The 25,381-nt window shown below is 29.9% G+C and overlaps 5 protein-coding genes across 6 annotated transcripts; 2 read left to right on the top strand and 3 right to left on the bottom strand.

Moving 5' to 3' along the window:
• The first annotated feature begins 1,030 nt into the window (after positions 1 to 1,030).
• Positions 1,031 to 4,406, top strand: LOC123272833. The gene is made up of 8 exons (XM_044739831.1): positions 1,031 to 1,404; positions 2,037 to 2,253; positions 2,327 to 2,554; positions 2,627 to 2,929; positions 3,007 to 3,111; positions 3,247 to 3,407; positions 3,623 to 4,019; positions 4,087 to 4,406. Exons 1-8 carry the CDS (start codon positions 1,303 to 1,305, stop codon positions 4,323 to 4,325), a joined length of 1,752 nt encoding a protein of 583 aa, XP_044595766.1. The 5' UTR covers positions 1,031 to 1,302; the 3' UTR covers positions 4,326 to 4,406.
• Positions 4,407 to 5,144: 738 nt separating this feature from the next.
• Positions 5,145 to 7,128, top strand: LOC123273450. Its single transcript, XM_044740849.1, has 2 exons — positions 5,145 to 5,664; positions 5,819 to 7,128. The coding sequence occupies exon 2, from the start codon at positions 5,881 to 5,883 to the stop codon at positions 7,126 to 7,128; it is 1,248 nt and encodes a 415-aa protein (XP_044596784.1). The 5' UTR covers positions 5,145 to 5,664; positions 5,819 to 5,880.
• A 346-nt stretch (positions 7,129 to 7,474) lies between these two features.
• Positions 7,475 to 9,515, bottom strand: LOC123273449 (zonadhesin-like). The gene is made up of 7 exons (XM_044740847.1): positions 9,352 to 9,515; positions 9,177 to 9,264; positions 8,863 to 9,114; positions 8,442 to 8,678; positions 8,115 to 8,381; positions 7,812 to 8,057; positions 7,475 to 7,725 (listed from the first exon to the last, which is right to left on the bottom strand). Exons 1-7 carry the CDS (start codon positions 9,454 to 9,456, stop codon positions 7,475 to 7,477), a joined length of 1,446 nt encoding a protein of 481 aa, XP_044596782.1. The 5' UTR covers positions 9,457 to 9,515.
• A 6,545-nt stretch (positions 9,516 to 16,060) lies between these two features.
• Positions 16,061 to 17,741, bottom strand: LOC123272831. Of its 2 annotated transcripts, none has more exons than XM_044739830.1 (3): positions 17,702 to 17,741; positions 16,800 to 16,985; positions 16,061 to 16,518 (listed from the first exon to the last, which is right to left on the bottom strand). In XM_044739830.1, exons 1-3 carry the CDS (start codon positions 17,724 to 17,726, stop codon positions 16,304 to 16,306), a joined length of 426 nt encoding a protein of 141 aa, XP_044595765.1. In that variant the 5' UTR covers positions 17,727 to 17,741; the 3' UTR covers positions 16,061 to 16,303. The 2 variants fall into 2 exon arrangements, with proteins under 2 accessions (XP_044595765.1, XP_044595764.1); XM_044739829.1 differs by lacking the exon at positions 17,702 to 17,741 and adding an exon at positions 17,533 to 17,695.
• A 3,777-nt stretch (positions 17,742 to 21,518) lies between these two features.
• Positions 21,519 to 23,764, bottom strand: LOC123272830 (adenosine deaminase 2-like). Its single transcript, XM_044739828.1, has 3 exons — positions 23,304 to 23,764; positions 22,562 to 23,153; positions 21,519 to 22,253 (listed from the first exon to the last, which is right to left on the bottom strand). The coding sequence occupies exons 1-3, from the start codon at positions 23,515 to 23,517 to the stop codon at positions 21,554 to 21,556; spliced, it is 1,506 nt and encodes a 501-aa protein (XP_044595763.1). The 5' UTR covers positions 23,518 to 23,764; the 3' UTR covers positions 21,519 to 21,553.
• Between the last annotated feature and the right edge of the window lie 1,617 nt (positions 23,765 to 25,381).

Here is a 25,381-nt window from a genome sequence, read left to right as displayed (position 1 = left end):
GATGTTTTTCATTTTATAGATGAGTAAAATAAAATTTTATTTGAATATTTTTTTATAAACTTTTAAATAGATAAATAGATTATGTATACTACAATTTTATAAATCTACCGAAGTACAATTGTAATGTTTCAATAAATATTAAATAAACTCCTTTCGTATATTAAATAAAAACTTTCCAGCCTTTTTTCATTTGATTATAAAAGAAAAATACTCGAATAAACGGACTTATCCACTGATGGTGATATTAAATGAAACTTGCTGTCAATCTATGTTCGCAATTTGAAGCCAACTTAATTAACGTAAAGAATTTTGGAAAAGCAAAAGTTTGGATTAAAATTGCGGCCGTAGATTTTCATCAACTTGTATACAACTGTGATTCAGTGAAGAATTAATCGTTTGACACGTTTGACGTTAAGTTGTTAAACGCAATTCCTTGTTCAGCATTTGGTAATATCACTTCCTTGTTTGATGAGTGTTGTTTCATTAGTTTTGTCTTCTTATTTTGATATATATTATTAACAATCAAATAGCGCTTCAACAAATTGTAACTGAGCATTTTTTTAGGACATTCAATTTTTTATGAATGTTATTTCTAATTTTTAAGAACATGATGTTGAAAAAGGGCGATCACAATTTTGTTTTTCATCAATATCATATAAAATCGAAAAATCAACTATGAGTTTTCGCATTGAAGAAGAAAACTTTATTTCTTATACTGAAAAACAAATTGCAACCTGTTGTAAAAGCATTTTTCACTTATTATTACGCATAATACAGAATTTAAAAGGTTGTAATACAGTTTTTAAATTTTCAAACTGGAATTTTTTGGAAAATTTATCAGTTATTAAAAAAAAAATTTTTTTGAAAATTAATTTTTTAATTGTATACGGCTAAACAATTTAAAAATAAAAGCGACATTATGGATGCGCGTTTCAGAAGTTCCCGCTTAATTCTCGGATAAAATATGGCTGACGATGAATTCCCCTTTCGTCTTCTGGGAATGTAGCTCTTTGTCCGCAATTCCAGTTTCCAGTTATTCAACCTGTCAGCTGTGGTTGTGTGTCACACCAGCAGCACCAGCACAAGATATTTAATCGTTTTATTGTCACTGAGTAAACAAAATCAATATATATATATATAAAATAAATAAACAATGTGAATTAACAACAAAAACATTAGTATATTACTTTAATCGTAAATATGTAAGACTTAATCGGATCTAATTAAATAATAATGATAAAAAAAATACTTTTCACATGAAACGACTCGCTACCAATTATTTTATATCATAAACTAAGTAAAATGTGCACAACTAAAATACTTACATTAGTGATTTTTATATATTGTTTGATTGCGACTGTATTTGCATCAAAAGAGTGCTACTCTGACTTTTGTCATAAAACAGTAAGCAATTATAATTAATTTTTTCACTCCATTTCTTAGAAAAAAATTTGAGTTTAATAAATAAACTTGTCCGAATTTTGTCCATTTTTATAATTATTGATTAACTATAAAGGAAATCATATTGGTGTAACAGCTCCTTAATTATAAATATTATTAACTCTTCAGAAGATAATTATTGGAGCTGCAACGTTTCCCCTTTATTATTTATTGCTTTTTATAAAATTTCTTAAATAATCTATCTGTTAAAAATAGTATAAATAATGATTAGACGTCTGTTTATTTTTTATTTCATTTATTATAATTTTAAAAAAATTAATATTTCGACGTTTTAACTAGAAAATTGTCTAACTCGATTTTATATAATCTTCCATTTGTCTGAAAAAACAATTAGTTCAAAATTTATTATCACTTAAAAAAACAATTTAATATCTAATAGGGGTATAATATTTTGGTTTGGATTATTTAAATAATTTATAATTAGACTATTATTGCTACATCAAAATAATAAAAGATCACCCTATAAAAAATAAGGATTTAGACAAATTGCTAATTAGACCGTCGATTTATGAAGATTATATTGATTTATAATTATTCGGAATTTAGTTAAATACTAATTTTTTAATGAATTTCAGACAGCAACTTTTTCATCTGAAAAACCAAGATGTCTCATAACACCAATTAAGAAAGATATCGATTGCATGAATTTTAAATTTCATAATTTAGGAGCAGTATCACGAGTAAAAATACCATTTACTGATATTAAATTATCTGCATACGTCGCAGCTTTCCCTGAACTTCACACTAAAGTCACGGCATTTAATCTTACTGTCAATAATCCAGCGTTTAACCGTGAGTACACTTTATATGCCAAATATAACCGGAATTGAACTTAAAAACTAAATTTTATAAATATAATTCATAGGAATGACTACTAGATATCAAGAATTGGGAGCACAAAAATCATACTGCAGACATATCCAACTAGGTGATCTTAAGGAATCAAATCAACTACCTAATTTGTTTGTATCCTGTCCATTTTCAAATTCTTCCTTTGAAGGTGTTCCTTATAGATTAGAATACCTTATTACTGGCGATAATTATGAGTATAGTAAAAAGTTTGTATTTCAAGTTCCTGATCACCTATCTATTGGTATGTTAAGCCTGCCGTCTTTACTTATACCAGTTATTATCATAAATAATAATTAATTGTTGATATTTTCAGATGAAAGTATTGAAAATGTCCAGTACTATGTTCCATTTTTTTACATCCAAGTTTCAGATGCTAAACTGTCTCTCCACATACAACCCGTGCCAGAAAAATATAATGTTACACGCTACAGAATTTGGATGATTAATAATGACACTAAATTAATAAAATCATTTGACTTGACAGCGAATGGTAAAAAACATTTAAAGTATGAGTTTCTTGTTACCGAAGGTGTTCATTATTTCAAAGTCGCTGCAATGCATCCCGACTGTGGTGACTACGGATGTGTTAATAGCACATCCCCGGTTATTAGCACAAGTAACTTATTTATTTATTTATTTATTTGATAGAAAGTATTATTGAATAATTACTGAAATATAAAATTATTTTAACAGAACAGCCCACGAGACGTTTATTAATTATGATTGTCAGTGTTGTGTGGATACCACCTGTGATATTATACGCTATTTATTACTTTTATAAATTATACCAAAAAAGAGGTATTGTAATGAGTATGATTTGTTGATTAATAGTTTTTATTTATTCTCATAAAAATATTTATTCTCAATATTCAACAGAATTTAGAATTGTTAATCTGAATGATTAATTAATTAATTAATATTGTTTGATTGCAGAGATTTTCAAAAGAATTAATAGAAAACCTAATTGTTTATTAGTATATTCACCAACACATTTGGCGCATATCAGTGTAATTTCTGACTTGGCAAACTACTTAAAAAGTTGTAATATTAATGCAATGATGGATGTACTTGATATTCCTGAAACTGATTCAAAGGTACGTTAAAAATTAGTCAAACTATGATTTGTTAAAAATATTTATTGTCTTACTTTATGTAGGCATTTAAAAATGCATATTATTTTAATACGGCAAGTAAATTTGCGCCGAAATGATAAATATTCTGTTAGATTGAATATAATAATAATAGTAATTATATAACAACAATAATAACTGATTAATTGATATTTAATGGTTTACATATTTATATTTAGGATCCAGGTCTTTGGTGCAATGTAGCATTTAAAAAAGCCGATGTAATTGCTGTGGTAACATCACCTCCACTAAAAGACACAAATATACCGATAATTTATCGTAATATCGACAGTCATGCATTGAAATTGATTAAAGAAAATTATTCGTGGAATAACAAAAGATATATTACGATAGAATTTCCATATTGTAAATCGAGTGATATACCGGAAGAAGCGGCTGTGTTTAAAAAGTTTATTATTCCAGAGAATTTAGAAAAAATGATACATTGCATACATAATACTGATTATATACAATTTTACGATGTTTCAAATAAAAATCTGTTAGAGAGTATTGAAGTTGCGACGATTGAGATCAATAAGGAAATTTTGAATAATTTTCAAAGTAGATCAGATAATGGTAATACATTGAGATGTAAAATTTATTATTTATTAAACTGAAATAATGCTTTTTGTATTGATTTCAGATAAAATTTTGCCATCAAACATAATCTCAAAAATAAAAAACGTTCACGCCGATGAAAATCACTGCCAGTCTGAAGAATTATCTCATGTTATAGCGGATACGAAAGATTCGAAATGTTACAATACTAAAATTAGTGAGTTGAACTTATTAGGGGAAGATATAAAATCTGAGATGAATACTTGTGAGTATACATTTCCAGATACTGACAATGAGTTCCGTGTTGATCGATTAGATTTATAAGAAAAACATTGTTTTAATATATTTATGTGTTAAGATTTTTTTGTATCTTTTGTTATTTAAAAATAAATATCATTAAATGATTACTGCTTTAATTGTTAAATTATTTCAAACGAATGTTGTAGTAAAAAATTTTTTTTTGTCTTAAAAACATTTTAAGTTTTAAGATTATTATTCAAATGTTAAAAAAAAAACAAAAAACCAAAATCAAATTATCTGATAATGCCCAGTCATTACACATGATGACCCCTTAATATTTCTTGATGTCACAAAGATTAAGATTTCTTGATGTCACAAAATCTTTCATGCATGAACTAAAATTACATTAAACGCATAATGAATTTATGAGACAATCCATTAAAAGAACCAACTAAATTTTGTAGTATGTATATTTGTATTGATTTATTAATACAAATGTCATAAACATATCTTAATTAATGAGTTATTTTTCAAATGCTTTCAAATAAATTAATATTGTTCCGTTAGCGTGACACGTAGAATAATAACAAATTTGTAAACTACTGGTTAGTATCTTTTTGGGTAGCATGTCTGATCACTCGGTTCATATTATTTAATTATACAAATAATAGTTATTTGAAAAATAGTTTTCAACGATGCAAAGACGATTAATAAAATTTTGTATTTTGCTGAGTGTTTTTGGTGATTCGTTGCAAGCGGTAAAAAAAGATGAGCATCAGATTCAATTAATGAGAGCGGAAAGAAATCCCGTTGAGGATGCTGTTGTAAGAATGCTTTTACATTTTAGAAAATTTATAAAAAAATTCACTTTTGAAATGTTGCAATTTCTATTTTCAGGCTCATATTCTCCAATCATGCTTTCCGCATTTTAAAAATATTTTGAACTTGGCTAATCTGACTGAATTGAGAAGCAAGTACATTTTCGAATCTCTACGAAACTTTCAGCTGCCGGTAGTTTCTGTAGATGTAGATCAACACAAAAAAGTGCAATTAAAGGGAGATTTTGATGTTATTATTACAACATCTAAAAAATTCAAAGAAGAACAGTTAACTAAACTTGATATCTATGAAAAATTTCATCTTTTTACCAAGGGCCTGTTGTTTATCATAAATTATGGGTTGCATGATTGCTTTTGGTCTTTGATTCATTTCAATGAAGCACGGTTTAGACAGTACGCGAAAACATATTTTTTCTGCATCAAGCACAAGAACGATATCTTGATACTTACACACACTCCCGGAGTTACGTGGGCTCCGCCGGTTTGGAATAGATCAAGGTTTGGGAAACAAATTTCGGGGCGAAAAAAAAATAGAAAGAATGAAGAAATTGAGCTGTTTATCTATCAGCGATACTATTCAAAAGGTATATTCTTTATCCTAAAAATTTTTATTAATTATCAAGTTTCTTTATTTCGTAGAAAAAGTTGTCATTAATTATTTAAAAACTTTATAATTCTGCTTACATTCCTCGTTTCTATATTTTAAATAAATATAAAATGAACCAATTGTTTTTTCAGATAATATTTGTCAAGATTTCACTTATGACGTCAGTAAAAATCTTAACAACTATCAACTGAAAATGGTATCATTGGGCAAAAAGTATAACAGATCTTTTTTTGACGTAAAACTCTTAAACATCCTAAAAAAAGTCTTCGGCGTAACTCCTTCATTGCAAACACTATCAAGCTCAGAAATTCACAAGCTTATGCGGAAAAATAGGTTCGACATTTTGTTGGAAAGTCAACTTGTTTCTCCAAATACTCGATCAGAAGAAATATTTTCCATCGCGTTTCCCATAATGTATTATTCAATCGTCATAGTAACAAACAACCGCGGACTTATGACCCCGTTGGAAAAAATTTATAACTACTACGGTAAGTTGATAGTCATTTCGACAACAGTGATTCTGGGAGTCACATTCATTGTCATCTACTTCCACACTCGTAACATTACATTTGCCTTCTTCGAGATCCTCCGATTGCTGATTAACAACGAGATATACACGCCGATGAAGACAAAATCGATACGCATATTCTTCACCACAATTTTTTTATATTTTCTGATAATTCACGGGACGTTCGGCGGACGACTGGCTGAATTCTTGACGCGGAACGAGTACCGAAAAAATGTTGAAACTCTAGAGGACCTAAAAGACCCCCGTTATAGTCAAATTTATACTTATCATCACGCTAGACAGTATATCAAAGATCCAGAGCTTTCAAATAAGGCCAATTTCAATCATTTCAATTGTAAAGAGAAAATTCACAATAACGCTTCCGTTGCTTGTATCGATGACTTAGTCAAACTGTTGCCTGTTATCAGTGAGCTCGATCTACACCAACCAAAAAAAGTTGTTCACACAGGATACTATGCCAAGTTGGTGCGGAAGAATTCACCGTTTAAAACCAAAATCAACGATCTGATGATTGTACTGATGCACTCGGGACTCGCCCAAAAGTGGACTAATGATAAGATTGCGGATGAAATGCGGGGGATAAAAATAAAGAAAGCTAGAGCATTGATATACTATCGTCCGATAGATTTTGACGATCTGTTCTTCTCTTTTGTATTGCTGGGAGTTGGATTATTTTGCTCTGCCGCTTGCTTCGTTACTGAGCTATTTCTTAAAAAATTTACCGTCAGAGAAAAACAAAAGAGAGCTAGAGGCAGGTGGAATGTTCCGAAAGTTTTGGTCAAACTGAAACAGAAAAATAGTTCTGATGATATTCAAGTTGCGATCGGAGAACCACGTTATTTTCGGAGATGGAGAAATATTTTTAGACGTGTTTTGAAAAGCTTCACTAGGTATTTGTTGAGACATTGGTGAATTAAGTACAATAAAGATTATTTGTGGTAGTAAAATCTAAATCGGTTTCAAGGTTACTTACAATTGTACTAACTGAGGCAAGTTTTCGCCTATAATTGAATGGTATGATAGAACGCAAGTGTAATTAACACACATGGCTCAATACAATAAAATTATAAAAATAAATAGTTCTATTTTTTTAGTATTGCGCAATATTCTTATGCAATAACAGAAATATAATTCTACTGTTCAATGATTTTTATTTCAAGAAAATAATAAACTTATTAGTTAGTAAATCAAGAAATTATAAATATACATTATAAAAAGAAAAAAACAAAAAAAAAAAAAATATAAAGGTATAACTTGTTTATTGATGTACACAGAGGTTATTGGCAACTGCAATAAAATCAGATTTGCATGCACATCGATTATTGGAACATTCTGAGTTTAGGGTCATACATTGATCATGTCTCCAGCAATAACCGTTCAGTGATGGCAGGCATGATTTATTTATGGCAATATTATCTGGTTGACAGATGCATTTTTTATCCTTTGAACACAGTGAGTGCCAAAGATCACTGCAATCAAAAGCATCGAAACAAAAATATAAATCATTTTCTATAAAAATTGAAAAATATTTCTTTGTTATTGACAAGAAGAACTTTGCTTAGTATATGTTATAACTATTTTGAAGATTTAGTTACCGTGTATACATTGACTCTCAGATGCCGAAAAAAAATTAGGTTTGCATCGACACTTTTTATTGATACACGAAAAGTTTTCAAATAAACACTGATCGTCATTCAAACATGGCCCATTCAAAGTTGGCGAGCATGCTGATTGGCCAATAGCCGAAAAATTTTTGTCACAACTGCATTTTTTCATTGAGCATACTGAGTTGATAATAAGTTTGCAGTCTAAATTTGTTTCACATTTCTTACCTAGTAAATCTAAATAAAATATTTCTTTTATTCTCAAAGTAAAGTCAATTTTGATGTCATACTTGCTTGGTTCAGGACATCTTTCGTCGGTTCCAGGTTCAGGCTCGGTAGACGTTGTAGAGATCATACATTGACATTTATGATCAATACAAAATGAATTTTCTACGGCACATGTTTCGGTTCTCTGACAATATGCTCCTAAACCTGACACACATATTCCGTTTTTTGCAAAATAATTGTGACGACAAGTACACCTTTTATGTGTTCCACACATGGTGAATTTGGAATCATTACATTCTAAATTATTGGTACAACGATCATGCAGAGAACCCTCTACAGAAAAATTTCAAATTGAAAGGAATGTCTAAAAGGTTTTTACTGCAATTTACTTACTTGGTACACACTCTCCATTTCGTGATTTATAATCGAGGTTGCATTTACACAAATTTTCAATGCATGCAGAGTTTTCATCGGCACAAGGTTCATCGTTCTCACAATTAATATCTAATTGTGGGAGACAACTGGCTTCAGTCAGAGTGTAATTGTGTTTACATTCACATAGATTTTCGGAGGAACAAGACGCATGCCTTGAAAAAGTTTTACAGAAGTCGGAATTGTGGCAGGCTATGTCTAAAATAGAGAAATTTTAGTTACGCTTGATTTCAATTTGGTATTAATAAAAGAAATTAAAAATTATAGAATTACAAATTTTTCAAGGGCATTATTAATATGAACGAAAATAAACATTGATATCTATGCATCATACATTTAAAATTTTCAACTTATCAATAGTTATAAATAATTAATACATTACTGTTAAAGTTACTAATGCACTGATCGAAATTCTGGATAAATCCGGTTGTGCATCGACACTCTCTATCAATACAAACGGCATTAGTAGTGGCACATTCTTCGTTGTTCCAACAAAATCCTTCCAATAACGGAACGCACGTTCCATTTATTTCAAGATTTTTTGGTCTACAAACGCATCTATTTTTTTTTGAACATTTAGCATGAACAATATGATCACACTCCCGGTCGGACAAACAAAATTTACCTAATCCACCTTAAAATACAATTTACAAAGTTAAAATCTGTAAATTGTATGTTAATTTTTTATTGGCTTACGTTCTTGATCACAAGTGTAATGCAAATAGAGTATAAGTTTGCATTTAGTATTTAGATCGCAACACGCATTTTTAAGCTTAGGATTGCACTATTTTGATAAAAACAAAATAAACGTTATAGAATAAATTGAAAAAATTCTAGTGGAAATTAGTTTAAAATAATTTTTTATATTTACTATACTTCCAGGAGCAACGCAGTCAGTTCTTACACTTTCGTTAATACTAATTACTTGAGTGTAAAGTAAAAGACCAATAAAAATCGACATCGTCAGCACAAACATTGCATTAAAAAGTAGAAAGAAGACAAATATAAGATGAATATTTTAATAAATGAGCTTTTCACACGTACTAATTTCTAAATCGGCTCAGAAGTTACTAAACGCTGCGTCAATCGAGTTCAGATTTGACCAAGAATTACATTTTATCATAAAAAAGACGTGTAATTAATACACGTGGCTTAATACAATAAAACTGTAGAAATTAAAAACTTTATTTCTTGAAGCATTAACCAATACTCTTACGCAATACTAAAAATATAACTTTATTGCTCAGTATGTTGTATCTTACGTAAGTCTGAAATTCAAGTGAAATATTTTTGAACCAAAAAAGTTATTTTGAAGCAAACTGGTTAAAGGGCTTGGAATTAGCAAAAAAATTTCATAAAATATAAGATTTATTGTAAATGTAAATATTAGAATATTTGTTTTATTAAAAAAAAAACTTTTATTCTCAACATAATATTTGTGACCATGTAACACAAACTATCAATATTATCTCATTGTGAATCTAATATAATAATTCGAAACTATTCGATCAATTTACTAATGCATAGTCATTCGGACCCGATGGTTGCGGTTGCCTAGATCTGAGTACCACAGAATCTCGGTAGTAAATCATCTTATCGATCGGACAGGACTGAGAATCTTCTTTGTCGATTCGATCAATGGGGCTAAAATTCTGGTCAAAGTAAATGGTGATCTTGTCCAAGTAGATGACATCTTCCTAAAATAATCATATTCCATCAATACGGCTAAAATTAATTATCCTGACTAATGATTAATAGTTAATAGTAAAACGATAAATGTACTCACGTAGTGTTCACGTGTGCATTCTATATCTGCTTTTTTACCATGAATTTTCATGGAAATAGCATTCAGTATCGCCTGATAAGTATAACTGTTTCCTGGAACAATTTTCGATTACCGAAGAATCGCATCCATGTTGTACTGATCGAACAGTTCAAGAGACTTTCCATAGTATTTGAATTCACTGTCAAGGCCCTTGAAATAAGCATTACACCTAGTTTCGAACTTCCAACGGAACCCAAACGTCTCTTCAACATCAGTGTGATCAGTCCTCGCAGCTCCCCATTTGTCAAAGAGTTCTTGCTCTATGGATGATATGTTCTTAGCATTGAAATCTTCGCTAGGTTCACAGGAGAACGTTATATCGGGGTTAAATTCCCAGGAAGTTCCCGGTGCTTTGCATTTGCTAATGTCATCTTCGTAGCAAGTGAATTGGTCACTCTGTTGTTCGAATATGTAGTGACCGTTGTTATCTTTCCTGGAAGTTGAGTTGCATTTACTTATGACCGTCTCAGTTAAAATTTTAGTAGACTAAATTCGGATAAATACTTATAAAAGTGTTGGATACTTGACGGCAGGATCCTCAAAAACTCTATAATCCTCTTCTTAGTCTAAGGGTCAGTTGAAGTCGATCACTCCTGTCGGCTTAGAAGAAAGTTCTAGAGGATCGTAGCTGATAGGTATGTCCTTCGGACATTGCTCAGGATATTTGCCATCAATAGCGTTGATTAGTCTGAAAGGTTTTGTCGAAGAACATTGTGATCTTTTCTAACTTGTACACGTTATGCGACTGAAAATAAATTCAATGAAAATATTTTTATAATTTATGGAATAATCTTTCAGTGAATTGATTAATCCTAAAAAATATTCTCAACAGAAAACGTTAATTTATTAATGTAACACAGAAATTAACTTACAAACAATCCAGACTCCAATGAACACCTCAATAATGGTTTCTTTCCATGCAAGCTGCCGGCAAGAATATCCAGTATCTCTTGAGCTTTGTATTTATTTCCTGGAATAATGTTTCCCTTGCGCAGGATCCTGTTCATGTTGTACTTATTGAACAACTTGGACAACATCAAACTCTACTGAAATACTTGGCACCAGTTCTTAGTTGCTTAACCTGCCAAGTGCATCCTCCAAATGACCGCCAAATTTTTCGAGCCAAAATTGACGAATCTTCTGACCAATCTTCGCCTCTACGGGTCCATATCTTTTTCAAGTTCCTGAGAATTGACGATGCAACAGTTCTTGGATTCAATTTCATAAAAGGCTTCGAGCATTTGAATGATGAGTCATTTTTGGATTGGTGCATCAATTCGGAAACAAACCACGGGTTTTCGGGGTGGTAGCAAGCCGGGCATGTGATTGCTGCCTTCATGACAGTGATTTGGAATGAATTCTTGGGTAAAAATGATGTGGATATTAGTCTTTTCGCAAAGCCGGAGTTTGAGTATGTTCTGATATACATTGCAACAATTTAATTGTTTTAATTTTTTATTATTTTAGATATTCAGGTTCAATAATATAAATATAATTTCTTGGTCTGACGACTGTCGAAAACATAAAATGCTGGTAAGCTTTCGGCTATCGTTTGAAAACTTGCTCGAGTTCTATTTTATCAACGGAAGCTTTGATGTTCCTGAAGCTTCAGAGCTGAAAATATCGTAAATTTTCAATGCAAATGGGTTAATTTGATTTGAGAATTAATATAAGTTATTTTAGTTTCGATAAAATTTATTTTTATTAAATTCCTTAATAAATATCTCAAATCAAAAAAACTTTTTGCAATAAAATAAATATGTTGGTTCATGAAACAAAGATGAAGTGAGAGAATTTTATATTCATTTGTGACTGGAAAAGGATAAAAGTTAAATTATTTTTAGTAGTACAAAAAACTATCGGAGATTCCATTGTTACTGATGGCAAAAAGAAAGGAGATCTCCGGAGATCTTGTGTGAAAATCCTCGTACTGGTAGTATTCCTCAATCACATAAATAACTGTCGTAAGAATTGAGAAGGGTAGGTTTAAAGGAAAACCCTTGTTGAAAAGAAAAGAAAGTGTACTGCTTTTACTATTTTATTCAAGTATTTTTCTTTATGTCAGAGTTCAAAACTAAAAGTACTAAACGTCAATAAAAATCATTGTTTTTTGATTTTTTTTTAACATAATTATGATAGAGTCAATCAAAATAAATTATAAACTTTTTTTAATTTAATGAAATGGCCGAATGATATGCAGATCAGACGATTTCCCCTGGTTATTGGAAATAACTATTCGTTATGCATGACATTGCAGTATAATAAAGGTTCCACTGTAATTTATTCTCGTGAAGTTATAGTCAGTTCAATTTACTGTAAATAATCTAAATAAATAAATCTATCTCTGTTAATAATAATATTTTATTCAGAATTTATCTGCATTGTATTCATGTTAAATATCTTGAGTATTTATTTTTCTATTTGAAAATATTGATTTGAAAATTTCCTTACACCATACCAGATCTCTGGCGAAAATACGGCGGAACGTCGAGGGTCGTTGAAACAAAGGCGCTCAAGTACTTCTTATTTTAAAAGTCTTAAAACGCAATACAATGTCTGTTTTACGATATTCCCTTCAGCATCATCTACTCTCTCATACTTTTCACCCCGACGAACCCTAACGCATAGACCTTTTTTAGCTCCATAAATTTACTTTATATCTTTTAATGTAGCTTGCACACTACAAACTAACATTTTATTTCCCTCCGAAAGCATATATCCTTCACTTATTAAGCTCTTAACAAGGTGCTCGGTTATATTTTTCGTATTAAATATTCTTTGTTGCGTTTGGCGTTCCTCTAACAGATTTCCTTTACGATACTTTGTAGTTTCGCAGTTAATTTCATCTACCTGTTTTTTTTTTTCATACTATGTATTCATCGATGAATGAATATAAAATTTTATGTTAATATCTTAGACCATTATCCAAGAAAGTTTTCAATAAAAATTATATTCGTTTAGCGAAATTTCTGTAATAATATTATCAAACTCTTTTATTCCACCCTTTATAATATCAAGCATTTGAAGTGCTTAATCTTGTCTTGTTAAGGTTAAATAATTTCAATCGCCTCTATTATATTCATATTGAATCTTGAGGTAGAGATTTACGGTTCAGCATTTGATATATATTAGTAAATTATAGTAAAATAATAAACCTATTAAATTTTTGAAAAGCTCAAGAGAATAGAAAATATTGAGCTTACAGACATGCCTGCTTTTAAGATTTATTAAACTTAAAAAGTAAATAATATCTGACATTATTTTTATATGGTTATAATTAAAATGTCAAAATTGAGTGACTGCCAAAATTTAGCGATATTAAATGTCGAAACGGATTGGAACGCGGTCAACGAACATATTCCCGAGGGTCTTTGCTGGTTTATTCGACCATCAACACAGGACCAGCAAAATGGCAATAGTAATAGCAAAAGCATTGGCAGTATGGCAACCGAAGAGCTTTTTAAAGGATGGGAAAGACTGAACGGAAGCTCCTCTATGTGGAGCTGCTCTAACTTAAGATGAAGATGAGCTATTTCTTGGCACGACCCGTTGTACTTAATTTTACGGAGAAGAGTATATATCGCTCGATCTACGCTTGTTCTTTGGTTATTACTTTATAACCCGATTAATTAGTTCGTTGCGGCTTCTAGCTGCAGAGGGTTAAGTTATGTACCAGTATATATTTTATTATATTGTATAATATGTATAGAGTTTAGGTGCTTATTTAATACTTTGAAATATTACCAAATTAGATTATCCGTATCGCATTAAAGTTTTGATTATTTCATTGAACGATGCAATTTTAATATAATTCATTTGAGAACTTTTCGCTTAAGTAACTTGAGTGCAGATAGAAACGACGCGATGCAAACCTAATATCAAAAGTACTCTGTAGGCTATCATTAATATTCAAATACTCGAGAGAATAAAAAAAATTTTTTTAAGTAATTAAGTGAGGCAAAAGCTCCAGACCTTGCGAGTGAATTGAAATAACTATATTTGAGTAAGCTTCAAAAGTTTTTTTTTTTTCTTCAATCACGCCATTTACATTAATTTATGTTTATAATTATTGGATTAATGCTTTTGATGAAAACATTTTAAATATCGTAAAGTGTTAAGTATATATAAAGAGCAGTAGTAATAAAAATATTTTAGTGGAATGCAAAGCAAAGTGAATAAGGAATAAATAATAGTAAATCCGGTGAGAGTGCAACTAAAAGCTTGCAACAAAACGGACTTATTTTTATGAATGGCACGCAGAATAACACGATGCGACGGTGCAAATTTCTACTGTTAACTATCTCTGAGTTTATATATGAGAGAAATAAAAAACATTGAAATGAAATAATTACGAATGTTAAGAAATTTCTTTCATCTTGTGCTGAAAATTTTTTTTTCGTTAAAAATATGAAAAAAACTAATGATAAGGAATAAATTTTTCAGCAAAAGCATAAAATCTCATATTATATGAGAATATAATATTTATTTAATAATTATCATCCGCACTTGAAAGGTAATTGAAACTATCCATAAAGAGAATGACAGAAAAGAGCCCTCATTTCCATTTAATTATGATATTTACAGTGTATACAAAAGGATATGGGATAAAGGAGAAGTTAGGGGAAAGATTGTATTTAGGTCGGTCGTATTTTAACAGAAAGCTAGAAGATCCTTAGTATTAACCGCCTTCATTTAACTAGGGTTCAATTTACACTGAATGCAACATCTAATTAATCCAACCACTTAGAAATAGAAGCATCATGTTGTATATACTTAATATAAAAAACAACGAAAATGGGAATAAGTGGAATAAGAGGACGAACATGGTGCTTTAAATCAGGAGTAAAGTTGTGTGGAGGTATATAAAATAGCCGAAAGGTCTTAATAATAACGTCTCAACTTAACTAAAAGGATAGTAGAAGCTGGTATCTCGGGGAGAAGACATAATAGATGAGGAGAGGCCTAAATGCTCCGGGTATTGTTCATGTACACCGATGTTGCTTCTCTCTGCCCGAACATTAATAGTCTCACGTGACGTAATTAACTCGCGACCGCTGAATTTCCGGTATTAACATGATCTACGTCCTGGTGAACGGGAGATTACAAAAGATTTACTTTGTTTTGATATGATAAAGGACTACAGAAATAATGTCCTGATTATTAGATAGATACATATATTTACAGTAGACTGTACAAATTATTTATTATTTTGTTTTGTAATTATAATTATTAAACATTCCATAATGACCTTAAAGGCTTTGTGATGTCTTTATCAAGGAAATAACCAGAAAACTACCATTAAATAATAATTAGTCTGTTGAAAATTCAAATAAAAATTCAATTTATTAGAAATAAAATATAATAAAAAATGTATGTATACTCCGTATAAATAAAACAAAAATATAAAATGTTTTTCTATAAAAAATTTATCGAGAACATTATAATCTAACATTATAATTTCGTAAAAAAAAAAACGGACGGACATATAATTTGTTGATATATTACTTAACTACATTATGTAAAATATAACTTAATAGTGGACGGAGTCATTAAGTCTATTATTTACATTTAATATTTAAAATCTTAGATTTTCTAAAGATGGAAAGACGATTATAGCGGCGGAAAAAAATAAAAAAAAAAAAAAAAAGGAAAAATGATTGTATAAATTATTAAAATTTTCAATAGCGCATATTTATTATCAGCTTGAAACCAGCCGTGTAAGAGTAATTCAAGCATGTCGTCTGACTTTTTATAATACTAGGAGAGTATCTTCTTTCAATTTGAGGTTTTTATTCTGTTGAAATACTTGGCGAGTTTAATAATCGTCTTTCCGTCTTTTTATTCATATCTTTTAAATCTTATATTGTCCTTTTAGAAAGGACGATATAGTAATATGATACTATGAACACTTTCGTTGATCGATATTATGAGTATCCTACTTTTTATATTAATATATTCTATAGAAATATATATCTATTGAAATTTAAAAGATATTAACTTATCTTATAAAGTAAATTGTAATAAAAAATGATATAATAGTGGCTATTGTCAAAGACGACGACAGACTCGTAGCACCATTACACGAATCTTCTGAACAGTAGCACTGCTGCCAATAAACTCCGTTTTCATCGACACCCCAATTACAGACATTTGTTACCCCCGTTTCTGCAACTGATGCACATCTTCGTACTACTTGTCTGAATCTTCCGTCCCCTAAAAAAATAAAATTTTAATATTATTAAACTTAATTTAGTCGATAACTTATATTATTACACAAAGAAATATCAATTCAAATAAAAATTTTGTATATAGTTGGAAGAAACAATTTTTTTTTTCTAGTAAAATTTGAAATTTATTTAATTTAAATTTTGAATCAAATGAAGAAAATCCTTTAACAAAACTATATTCTTTTTTTTTTTTTTTTTTTTTTTTTTTCTTTTGTAATCTATCAAGTTGTAAATAAGTTGATAAATGATTAGATAAAAAGCACTCACAAATAAATCCACGAGGACCTTGTCGTATTTCTTTGACGCAAAATGATCCCGGCATTTTGGAGTCCTCGTCATTGCAATCTATTGAAATGTGCTTATTCTTATCAAAAGGTTCATAAGCACCACATAGATCTTCATTTTTGGGGTCTGAGTCACTACCGCATTGATAACATCGAACAGCTTCAGTTTCTAAAAATTAATTCATATAAATATAACATGTATTAAATTATAAAAATTAACTTTCAATTAAAATTGAAACGACACAGTTAACTGCAAAATAATTAATTAGCTCGGTAAATAGTTACCAGGGAACTAGTAATCTGTTTAATAAACATTAAATATCGAATAGGTAATGAGATTATTAAATTGCAAATATTTATACTCTTAATGAGATCGACAGGAATGTGTGCTGGATAAATTGGATTTGATTGTTTTTCATAAATCAAAATTATATGAATATTAGACTGTTGTTATTCAATAAATTTAATTTACAAAGATAGGTAGATTATATTTGTAATTATAGCTAACAACTCCATTGTTATATCTGATTATTAATTATACAAGTTTAATAATTTAACTTTGCTTGCATGAAATGAAAATAATTTTAATTTCAATATTAAAAAATTTTTGTGATGATTAAACATATAAAAGTGGAGTGCAGTGTATATATTCATGTTGGTTATATAGATTGTTTATATTTTAAGCATAAATAATTAATATGAAACTAATATCCTACCGATAAATAAATATGCACTTATAATGCAACTTAAAGTTATGAATTTCACAGCATTTACCATGATGATAATGAGATTATATCAAATTTTACTTGTATTATTTTGTTTTTAAAATCTAGAGTAGACAGACTTTCAATAACACTTGCTTGGTTCAACTTATTGTACAAGCACCTGCGTCATCCTGGGCGTGGGCCATGTAGGCTGAGTATGAGTCTCTCTGTTACAGACCATACTGTAGTAATAAGTAAACTATTAGTGTTACTACTCCCTCCCTGGAGTTATTTTTTACTCTATCACTTGATATTTCTTTCTCTCTTTCATTCATTATCATGACTTATCGTAAAATTTACTCTAATGTTTGTAAGTTATCAATTTTTTTGTTGTCTAATTATCAATTATTAATTTACTATCTGGAAATAGGATCAACTCTTTTTTTATTAAAACCAAAACATAAAGAAGAAAAATGTAAGGGTATTTATTTATTTTTTAAAATATTCCTGTATTTTGTTATTTGAAGCAATAAGTTGGTCGATTTTGAAAACTCAGAAAAATAGTTGTTTCAAAATTCAAATTTTATGTATCAAAATTGATACTTTCGTGATTTTGCAGCGATAGTTGTATTATACAACGGTTTTCAACTCCTGATGTTGTTTTTTTTTTGAAGCTTATAAAAATTAAAAAACATTTATCCAAATATCTTAATTTAGAAATTCTTTATGTTTAAATTTGTTGGTGTCAAAGTTTAGAAGCACAATCCCTATAAATCACATATACTGATGAAATTCCATAAAAAGTTATTGTTTTTAAATAGCGGAAACTAGATAAACTGTGGACTACGGCGCGTTACTTTTGTCAAAAAAAAAATCTGAGCTACACTTTTAAATCACGTCTTGAAAAGTTTTACTTCAAAATTATCACATCGATAAAGCTTGGCTTATTCTCTGACAGATGGAAATAGTCGTAATTTGTGAAGAATACACCTGTAGGAAATCGTTATTACCGATACAGTAAAATTGAATTCTCGATTGAACGTTATGAATTTTGTAAAAATTTATTCCAATATTTGTATCTGACGTCTATATGTTACGGAAATAAGAGAAGTAGCATTTGTGAGAGAAAATAATACAAAAAATGAATAAATGAAAATATAACTGCAGTACTCGTATGCGCACGTTCTCCCTTGACAATATTCCAGATGTAATCGAGTAGTTGCCTCATACATCCGATTCGCATCGCGTATTCCAATAAAGCAATCGACGTCAAGAGTTGTAGCGAACAAGAGGAAACGTGGTCACGCATCAACATTTCGGTATTTTTTTTTTTGCTTTAATTTTAAGCTTTGAAGCTCAAATTTTTCATCTGTCCAATAAAATATCATTGCCTTGTTAAAACAGAAAAAAAAATATTTGACGAAGGTCAAATACGACTTGATGTAGCATAATTGTACACTATTCCGTACTGACACTGAAAACCGTGTGCTTGGAGTAGTTTTATCTGAGATAAAATGAACTAAATAACGATTGTGCAAGCGAGTGGATCGAGGTATTCTCGAGTGGGTGCAAATGAAAGTTGAAAGGGTTTAATAAGAGAAAATCCGTTTTTATCGCTTGTTACGCTAGTTGGTTTCGCGTTCAAGCTTCTACTCGTGCCAATAGACTCTTTATTCGTATTAAAGCACTTTGCGAATATACCGATATCAAATAATGATCACCATCAAAACGAACTATCAATTTAATATTTTATTTTATTACATTGATCGTTTGATTTTAATCCATTTTGAATTCAAATATTTTTATTTTCACTAGATTTTATGAAAAAAAAAGTTAAGTGAGAAGCGGAAAAAAGTCAAAATAAAAATTTGTCTCTTCATTAAAGTAAATTTTATTGTGCACGGAGAAAAAAAATATCGTTAGAATAAGGATAAGTATCGTTATTCTGACTATACGCCGTATAGTCATTTTTTTCGAGATATACGCTGTATAGCCAATTCAGCTATACAGCGGATCATCAAAATGACGATCCATATCATTATTTTAGCGTTACATTTAGTTAATTCAACTATACGAGATCCTCACGTTAACAAAACAGTTGCATGTTTTTGACGAAACTACATATATTGACAAGAGCTATACTCTGTATGCTTAAGTCAAACAAATGAATCCTTAATTTAAATCAGCAATCCGGATCGTTATTTTAAGAAAACGTCATTTGAGGATACGTTGGATAGTCATTTTAACAATATTTTTTTTTTTCCGTGTGTGTAAAAATATAAGGATAACAACTATTGTTGAAAACCATATAAAAACCTCAAAATGCACAAATTCAAGCCAAGACCTTATCAATTATACTAAATTTAACTAAAAAAAATTATTTTATTATATCATTGTGATGGTTACGTCACATTATTAATTGGTATAAGAGATATAAAACCCATCCAGTATATCATAGCACACTGTCTATTTAGCACAAAGACAGAAAAATTTTTGAATAAAAAAGAAAAAAAGTAACAAAGGTAAATGCATATCACATGTGTTTGGATAAATTATTAAAAACGGTTTTCTATGATCCATAGTGTTGTTTCTGCTGTCTGGCAGTTGAGATCTCTTCTAGTATATTTTTTCTTCCTTTATTTTCTCCTCTTTATTTACTTTTTCCTTTTGTTTTTCTGTTCTGTCCGCCACGGAGACTCGTTCATCTACCACGTGCGGCTGGAGTTATCCCCCTGTTTTAGCGCCGTGAGCAACGACGGGACGGCCCTGGGGAATTCCTACTTTTCTGACAGCCACCGCCACATTTATCCCATCTAGCATTTCTCCAGACGAGCTTACAAAGGAAGTCAAAATCCAATAATTCCGATAACGCTTTGGGTACTTGATCTATACACCGTACTGAGTATACGTTTAAGAGTGTAAGAGTACCATCGAGGGTTCATATCGCTTTCGGGCCAATTCACACTCTCTACTTGTTATATATTTATCAACGCCCGTTATATATTTCATAGTCAGCCCTAAATTCCATATTTAATCTTATTGCCTCGGATATTCAATTATTAAACTCTCATAATCATCAATTATTATCTCTTACCTTTTCAATTCTCCTTCCATTTATTTTCACTCGTACTTTTATTATTTTATTTTCTGTAGTATTTCATTAAGTATTCAATTGTTAAATCGAAATTTGGGATTTTAATCATTTTTTCCATTTTTACTTTAAATTCAGTCAATAACATCTTTTACGATATAAAAGTAAGGAACTATATGCTTAACTATTAAGTTTAAATGAAGAAATACAAAACTACTTAACAGCCAGTAGTGAATACAATCGGTAATAACAATAAAAATGAAAAATATTAAAGTTTTTTTTTTTTTTTTTTTTTTTGTATTTAGTTATTCAACCGTAAGAGAAACTGAATAAGAATAATGAAATAAATTTGTATGGAATATAAATTCACCAATGAGATTATAATGGACATTTTGAAATTCTATTGGATAATAAGCAGTGTTTTCTTTTTTTACTAAATGAAAGGACGATTTTTGTTTGCGTTAAAAAGAAAAAGCTTTCACCACGATTGTTATTTTAATTCGACGTTTTTTTAGTCATTAGCCCTTCGTTTTTCCCGTGCTTGGCGAATAAGCAGCCCTAGATAGCAGATTGCCAGAGTGCAGTAATTCTACTTTATTTCTTTTCCCAGCGGCTTTCTTTTGAGTTTTTTACTTTTTTTAAGTTTCTCATTCTTTTCTTACCATTTATTTTTTTTTTTATTTTTGCTTTTACTTACTTCACTTGTCAAGACTTCTCAGGAATACTATTAAATCTACCTTAGTGTAAATGAAGCTTTTTTATTTTCATGTGTGTAAATATTGTTTTTTTTCTGATAAAACACTAAGGGAAGAGAATAAAATAAATGACTGTCTGATTCTGAATTATCAATTCATTTATTAATAAATTTTTTTACAAGAAATTCGAAATAAAAAATTGTTACTAATATTTTCATAAAAAATGAAAATCAGTAAAATAGTAAAATCAATAATTTATTTTACTAAGAAATTCACACCATTTTTGTGTCCAAACATCGTAAGCATTTTGCTTCTCACTGTCGCTCATACTGCTATAAATAATAGAATTAATAGCTAGCTGTTTCAACGCCCTGATGTCAGCATCTCTGGACATCATTCCAACAAACGCTTCATAAAAATCATAACTAAGCGCTTTTGATCCCCATAAGCCAGGATCATCATTGGAAACGACAACAGGGAACCCTCCAGCAAAAAGGATATTTGCCGGATGATTGCGCAGATCCTTAACCAGCCCTAATACTTGATTTGAAATGGGACAGATTTCGATGGCAATTTTTCTTTCTTTTACTATTTTCAGAACTTCCGGGTGCTTCACAATAGCGTAGCCATGTCCGATTCGTGTCGTGTTCAACAGAACAGCATCCAATAAATTTCTATCAGTTTTTGAGCCGTACCAATTAGTTTCTCCGGCGTGGAAAAAAAAGCCCACTTCATTCTTCATACGCTGAAGCTTTTCTGCATACAATTCTAAGGAATTTCCGGTATCTTCTTGACCAACAAGATCGAATCCAGCAAAGAAATCTGGAAATTTTCTTTTTATTTCCAGTGTTGTGTCGATATATTCATCTAATTGTGAAGTTGACATTATTCTCAAAGGTGCAAATATTATTTTCACTCCAATGAAATCTGGATAATCTTTGATGAATCTGAAACAGTGAAAAATAAAGTTTCAAAATACATAAGTAAATTTTAAAACAAGTAATAGTACACGCTATATTTTCAATGCTGTATCGTCTGATAACATAAATTGTTTTTATAATTACTCAGCTTACTTATGTTTTTTTTTAATTCTTATCTACGCACTATCTAAAAAATTTTTGCGGATATTATACACGAATTCTAGAATTACTACATAAATAGATAAAAGAAATAAAAATAATTTTTTACCGGTTATATTTCTATAAAATGAAAACCAACATAAAATTATTGATTAAATATATAAAAATTTTTTTACCTTTCAGTAACTTTTTTGTAAATTCCAACTACATCAATAGGACTGTATTGAGTTCCATTCAATTCATAAAGTGGCGTTAAAGTTGAGCGCAATTCTAAATACAATACATTGTCTTCATACAGTTCTTTAAGACCTTGATAAAAATGATCTTCGTAAACTGGTCTGTATGTTAACATTGGCGTAATCAAAATGAATATACTCATAAACTTATTCCATGCAGAATTCACGTCAGGATACATCCTATCGGGATTTTCAGTCATCATGGAAAATTCTTTGCGAATTCGTGAATTTATTTCCGCCGCAAAAGTCTCATTTTTACGAAGTTCTTTTAGTAACTGCCAGTCACAATCGTCTGTAGGTGAGTCAAAGAATCTTAATTGTAAATTTTTAGCTTTATCACATATATATAAATTATCCCGGAATGTTACATTGTTGTATAACCATTCTTCTGAAACTATAGCTGTATCGTGGGCATGAAGAACGGCACCTTTGGGCATCATTTTTATGATATTGAATAATTTCGATTCTTTTATGTCATTTCGTACTTTAATGAAATTTTTAGCGGGTAAAAATTTTGCTTCGCCTCTGAATCCTACAAAATAAGTTAAAAAATGATAAATTATATAGTTTAAAAATTAAACACTGAATGCAATAGTTAACCGAAGACTTGCTCTTAATCTTTGATTGCAGAGAAAAATCAACATCTTACATGCATAATTTAATAGTCGTATTATCTACATACCATCATCGATTTCTTTCCTTTTCAATGTTAATAACAAGTCATTCACCAACCGTTCTTTCGGATTAAGTGATAAATCACCACCTAGCGAAATTCGTTCTTCTTCAATTATAAGTGCGGCACGTTTGCTCCAATAATCGTGACTGTAACATTCTACAGCAATAACAGCGATGATCAATTGAACTAATAAATTCACAACAACACAAGAGCCTTTCATCGTTTATATTAGTTATCACTTTAATTAGTTCACAAATATTGACACTGTGTACAATCGCTATTTCAACGTGGTACTAATTATTTTTTTTATATTAAGAAAAAAAGCCACTTATACTCGAGATAAAATTCCCATTGATATAAATCTGATAGCTATTACGTAAAATAATAACAATAATGCTATTTACTGATAAGTGAACTACTTGCTGGCTTACTATATACTAGAAGATGTATTTAATACTTAGCGTTAAAAAGACACTACTATTTATAAATACATATATATATATATATACGTATATTTATGAACATTACAGGGAACCAATCAAAGCATCAATAATTGTCACGTGTTTTTGTATCTTATAGGTACTATTATTTCAAATGAATCGTCTATTGTTTGGTTTTTATTATCATCATTTATAGAACCATTAATTGATTTTTTTTTTTTTTTTTTTTTTTATTAATTGACGTTCTTATGAATGATATCGATTGATAAACAGAATAATCTATAATAAATTGTTAAAATAAAAAATTTTTTTAATTTACGGTTCGCAGGGGTGAGGAAATAAATAGGGTTTAGTACCGAATTGTTACTGACAGAGGGACATCCTTTATTAATATGTAGATAACTATTGAATAAATATATGGATAGTTTTTTTTTATTGCAATGAAGAAAGTCAAAATTTCGCAGTGCCGGCTGTGGAATAGTATTAAACTTTCGGGTTTTAATCAATAGTAACTTTTCGTTGTAATCTGGATTAAACAATAAGCAGTATGAAATGAATATCATACCATGGATGTTATTATAGAAAAAGAAAAATTGAAAAGAAAAAAAAAAGGAATAAATAATTTATTCGTCTGGCGGGACACAACCGTCAGCTAGTGGCTTGCAACCGACGTTGCGTAACCGTTCAAAGGCTATGACGAAGTGCCTCAAGCGGAATGAATATTTCATGGAGTAGCCATCATGGAAAACCACAGCAGCCCATTCTCTATTTCACTTTTTCGTCTCTACTTCCGCTATATCTTTCTTTTTTTCAGTCTAGCCTATTTTAGATGTAAAGTAACTATCAAGAATTTGCAATTCCCATTGGAAATGTGTCGGATAATTGAAAAAATGGAAACCATTTTCAATACCATTCAAAATGACACTATTAATGGATGATAAAAAAAAAATTTTCATCAATAAAATCATTCTAGAAAATTTACTTTCTCTACAATTTTATTTTTTTTTTGTGTTTTAATTTTCCCGCAAACAGAAATAGTCTCGTATATTGAACGCATTCACGCGTTCCGACAGTTTAATTACAAACGATAGAAACACATGCGCGGGTTAATTCTATAGAAAACTCTGTTTGAAAAAATTTATTACAAATAGCTTCCGGATGAGTAAAAATTAGAAGAAAATAATGATAGAAATTTTTTATTTACAATTAAACGAGTAATAATTGAGTTCATTTATTCACTCATAATATTTTTTTTCCATCACTGAACTTTTTATATTATTTATTTTTATATAAATGAATTTTATTATCAACTTATTTCTACTGTTCTGTGAATTTTGATAGAAGAGTTAATTAAAATACTAGCAGACGAAGCATAAAAAATAATCGAACTTGTTAATCCGAATGTGTTTTCATCTGCTAAGTCGTTTTGGCATGCGGCTTAAAAGTTACACAATATTTTACGGTCGAGAGATAATTCATGGTATGGGTATTCGCGTTCAGCTGGTGGACTTATGGCAGTTGCGTTTTTAAACTTTGTTATTGAACTTCTGTATCCGTTTACTGCTGAGTTACTTCCTTTCAGCCTCACTCCAATCCTCAACTGGTAAAACGTCGTTGAGACGAGTCACGCGGAATAGAAATACA

The sequence above is a fragment of the Cotesia glomerata genome, linkage group LG10 (assembly GCF_020080835.1).
Source record: "Cotesia glomerata isolate CgM1 linkage group LG10, MPM_Cglom_v2.3, whole genome shotgun sequence".
Lineage (NCBI taxonomy): Eukaryota > Metazoa > Arthropoda > Insecta > Hymenoptera > Braconidae > Cotesia > Cotesia glomerata.
Note: the sequence above shows the minus strand (reverse complement) of the source record. Positions and strands in the feature narration are given on the sequence as shown.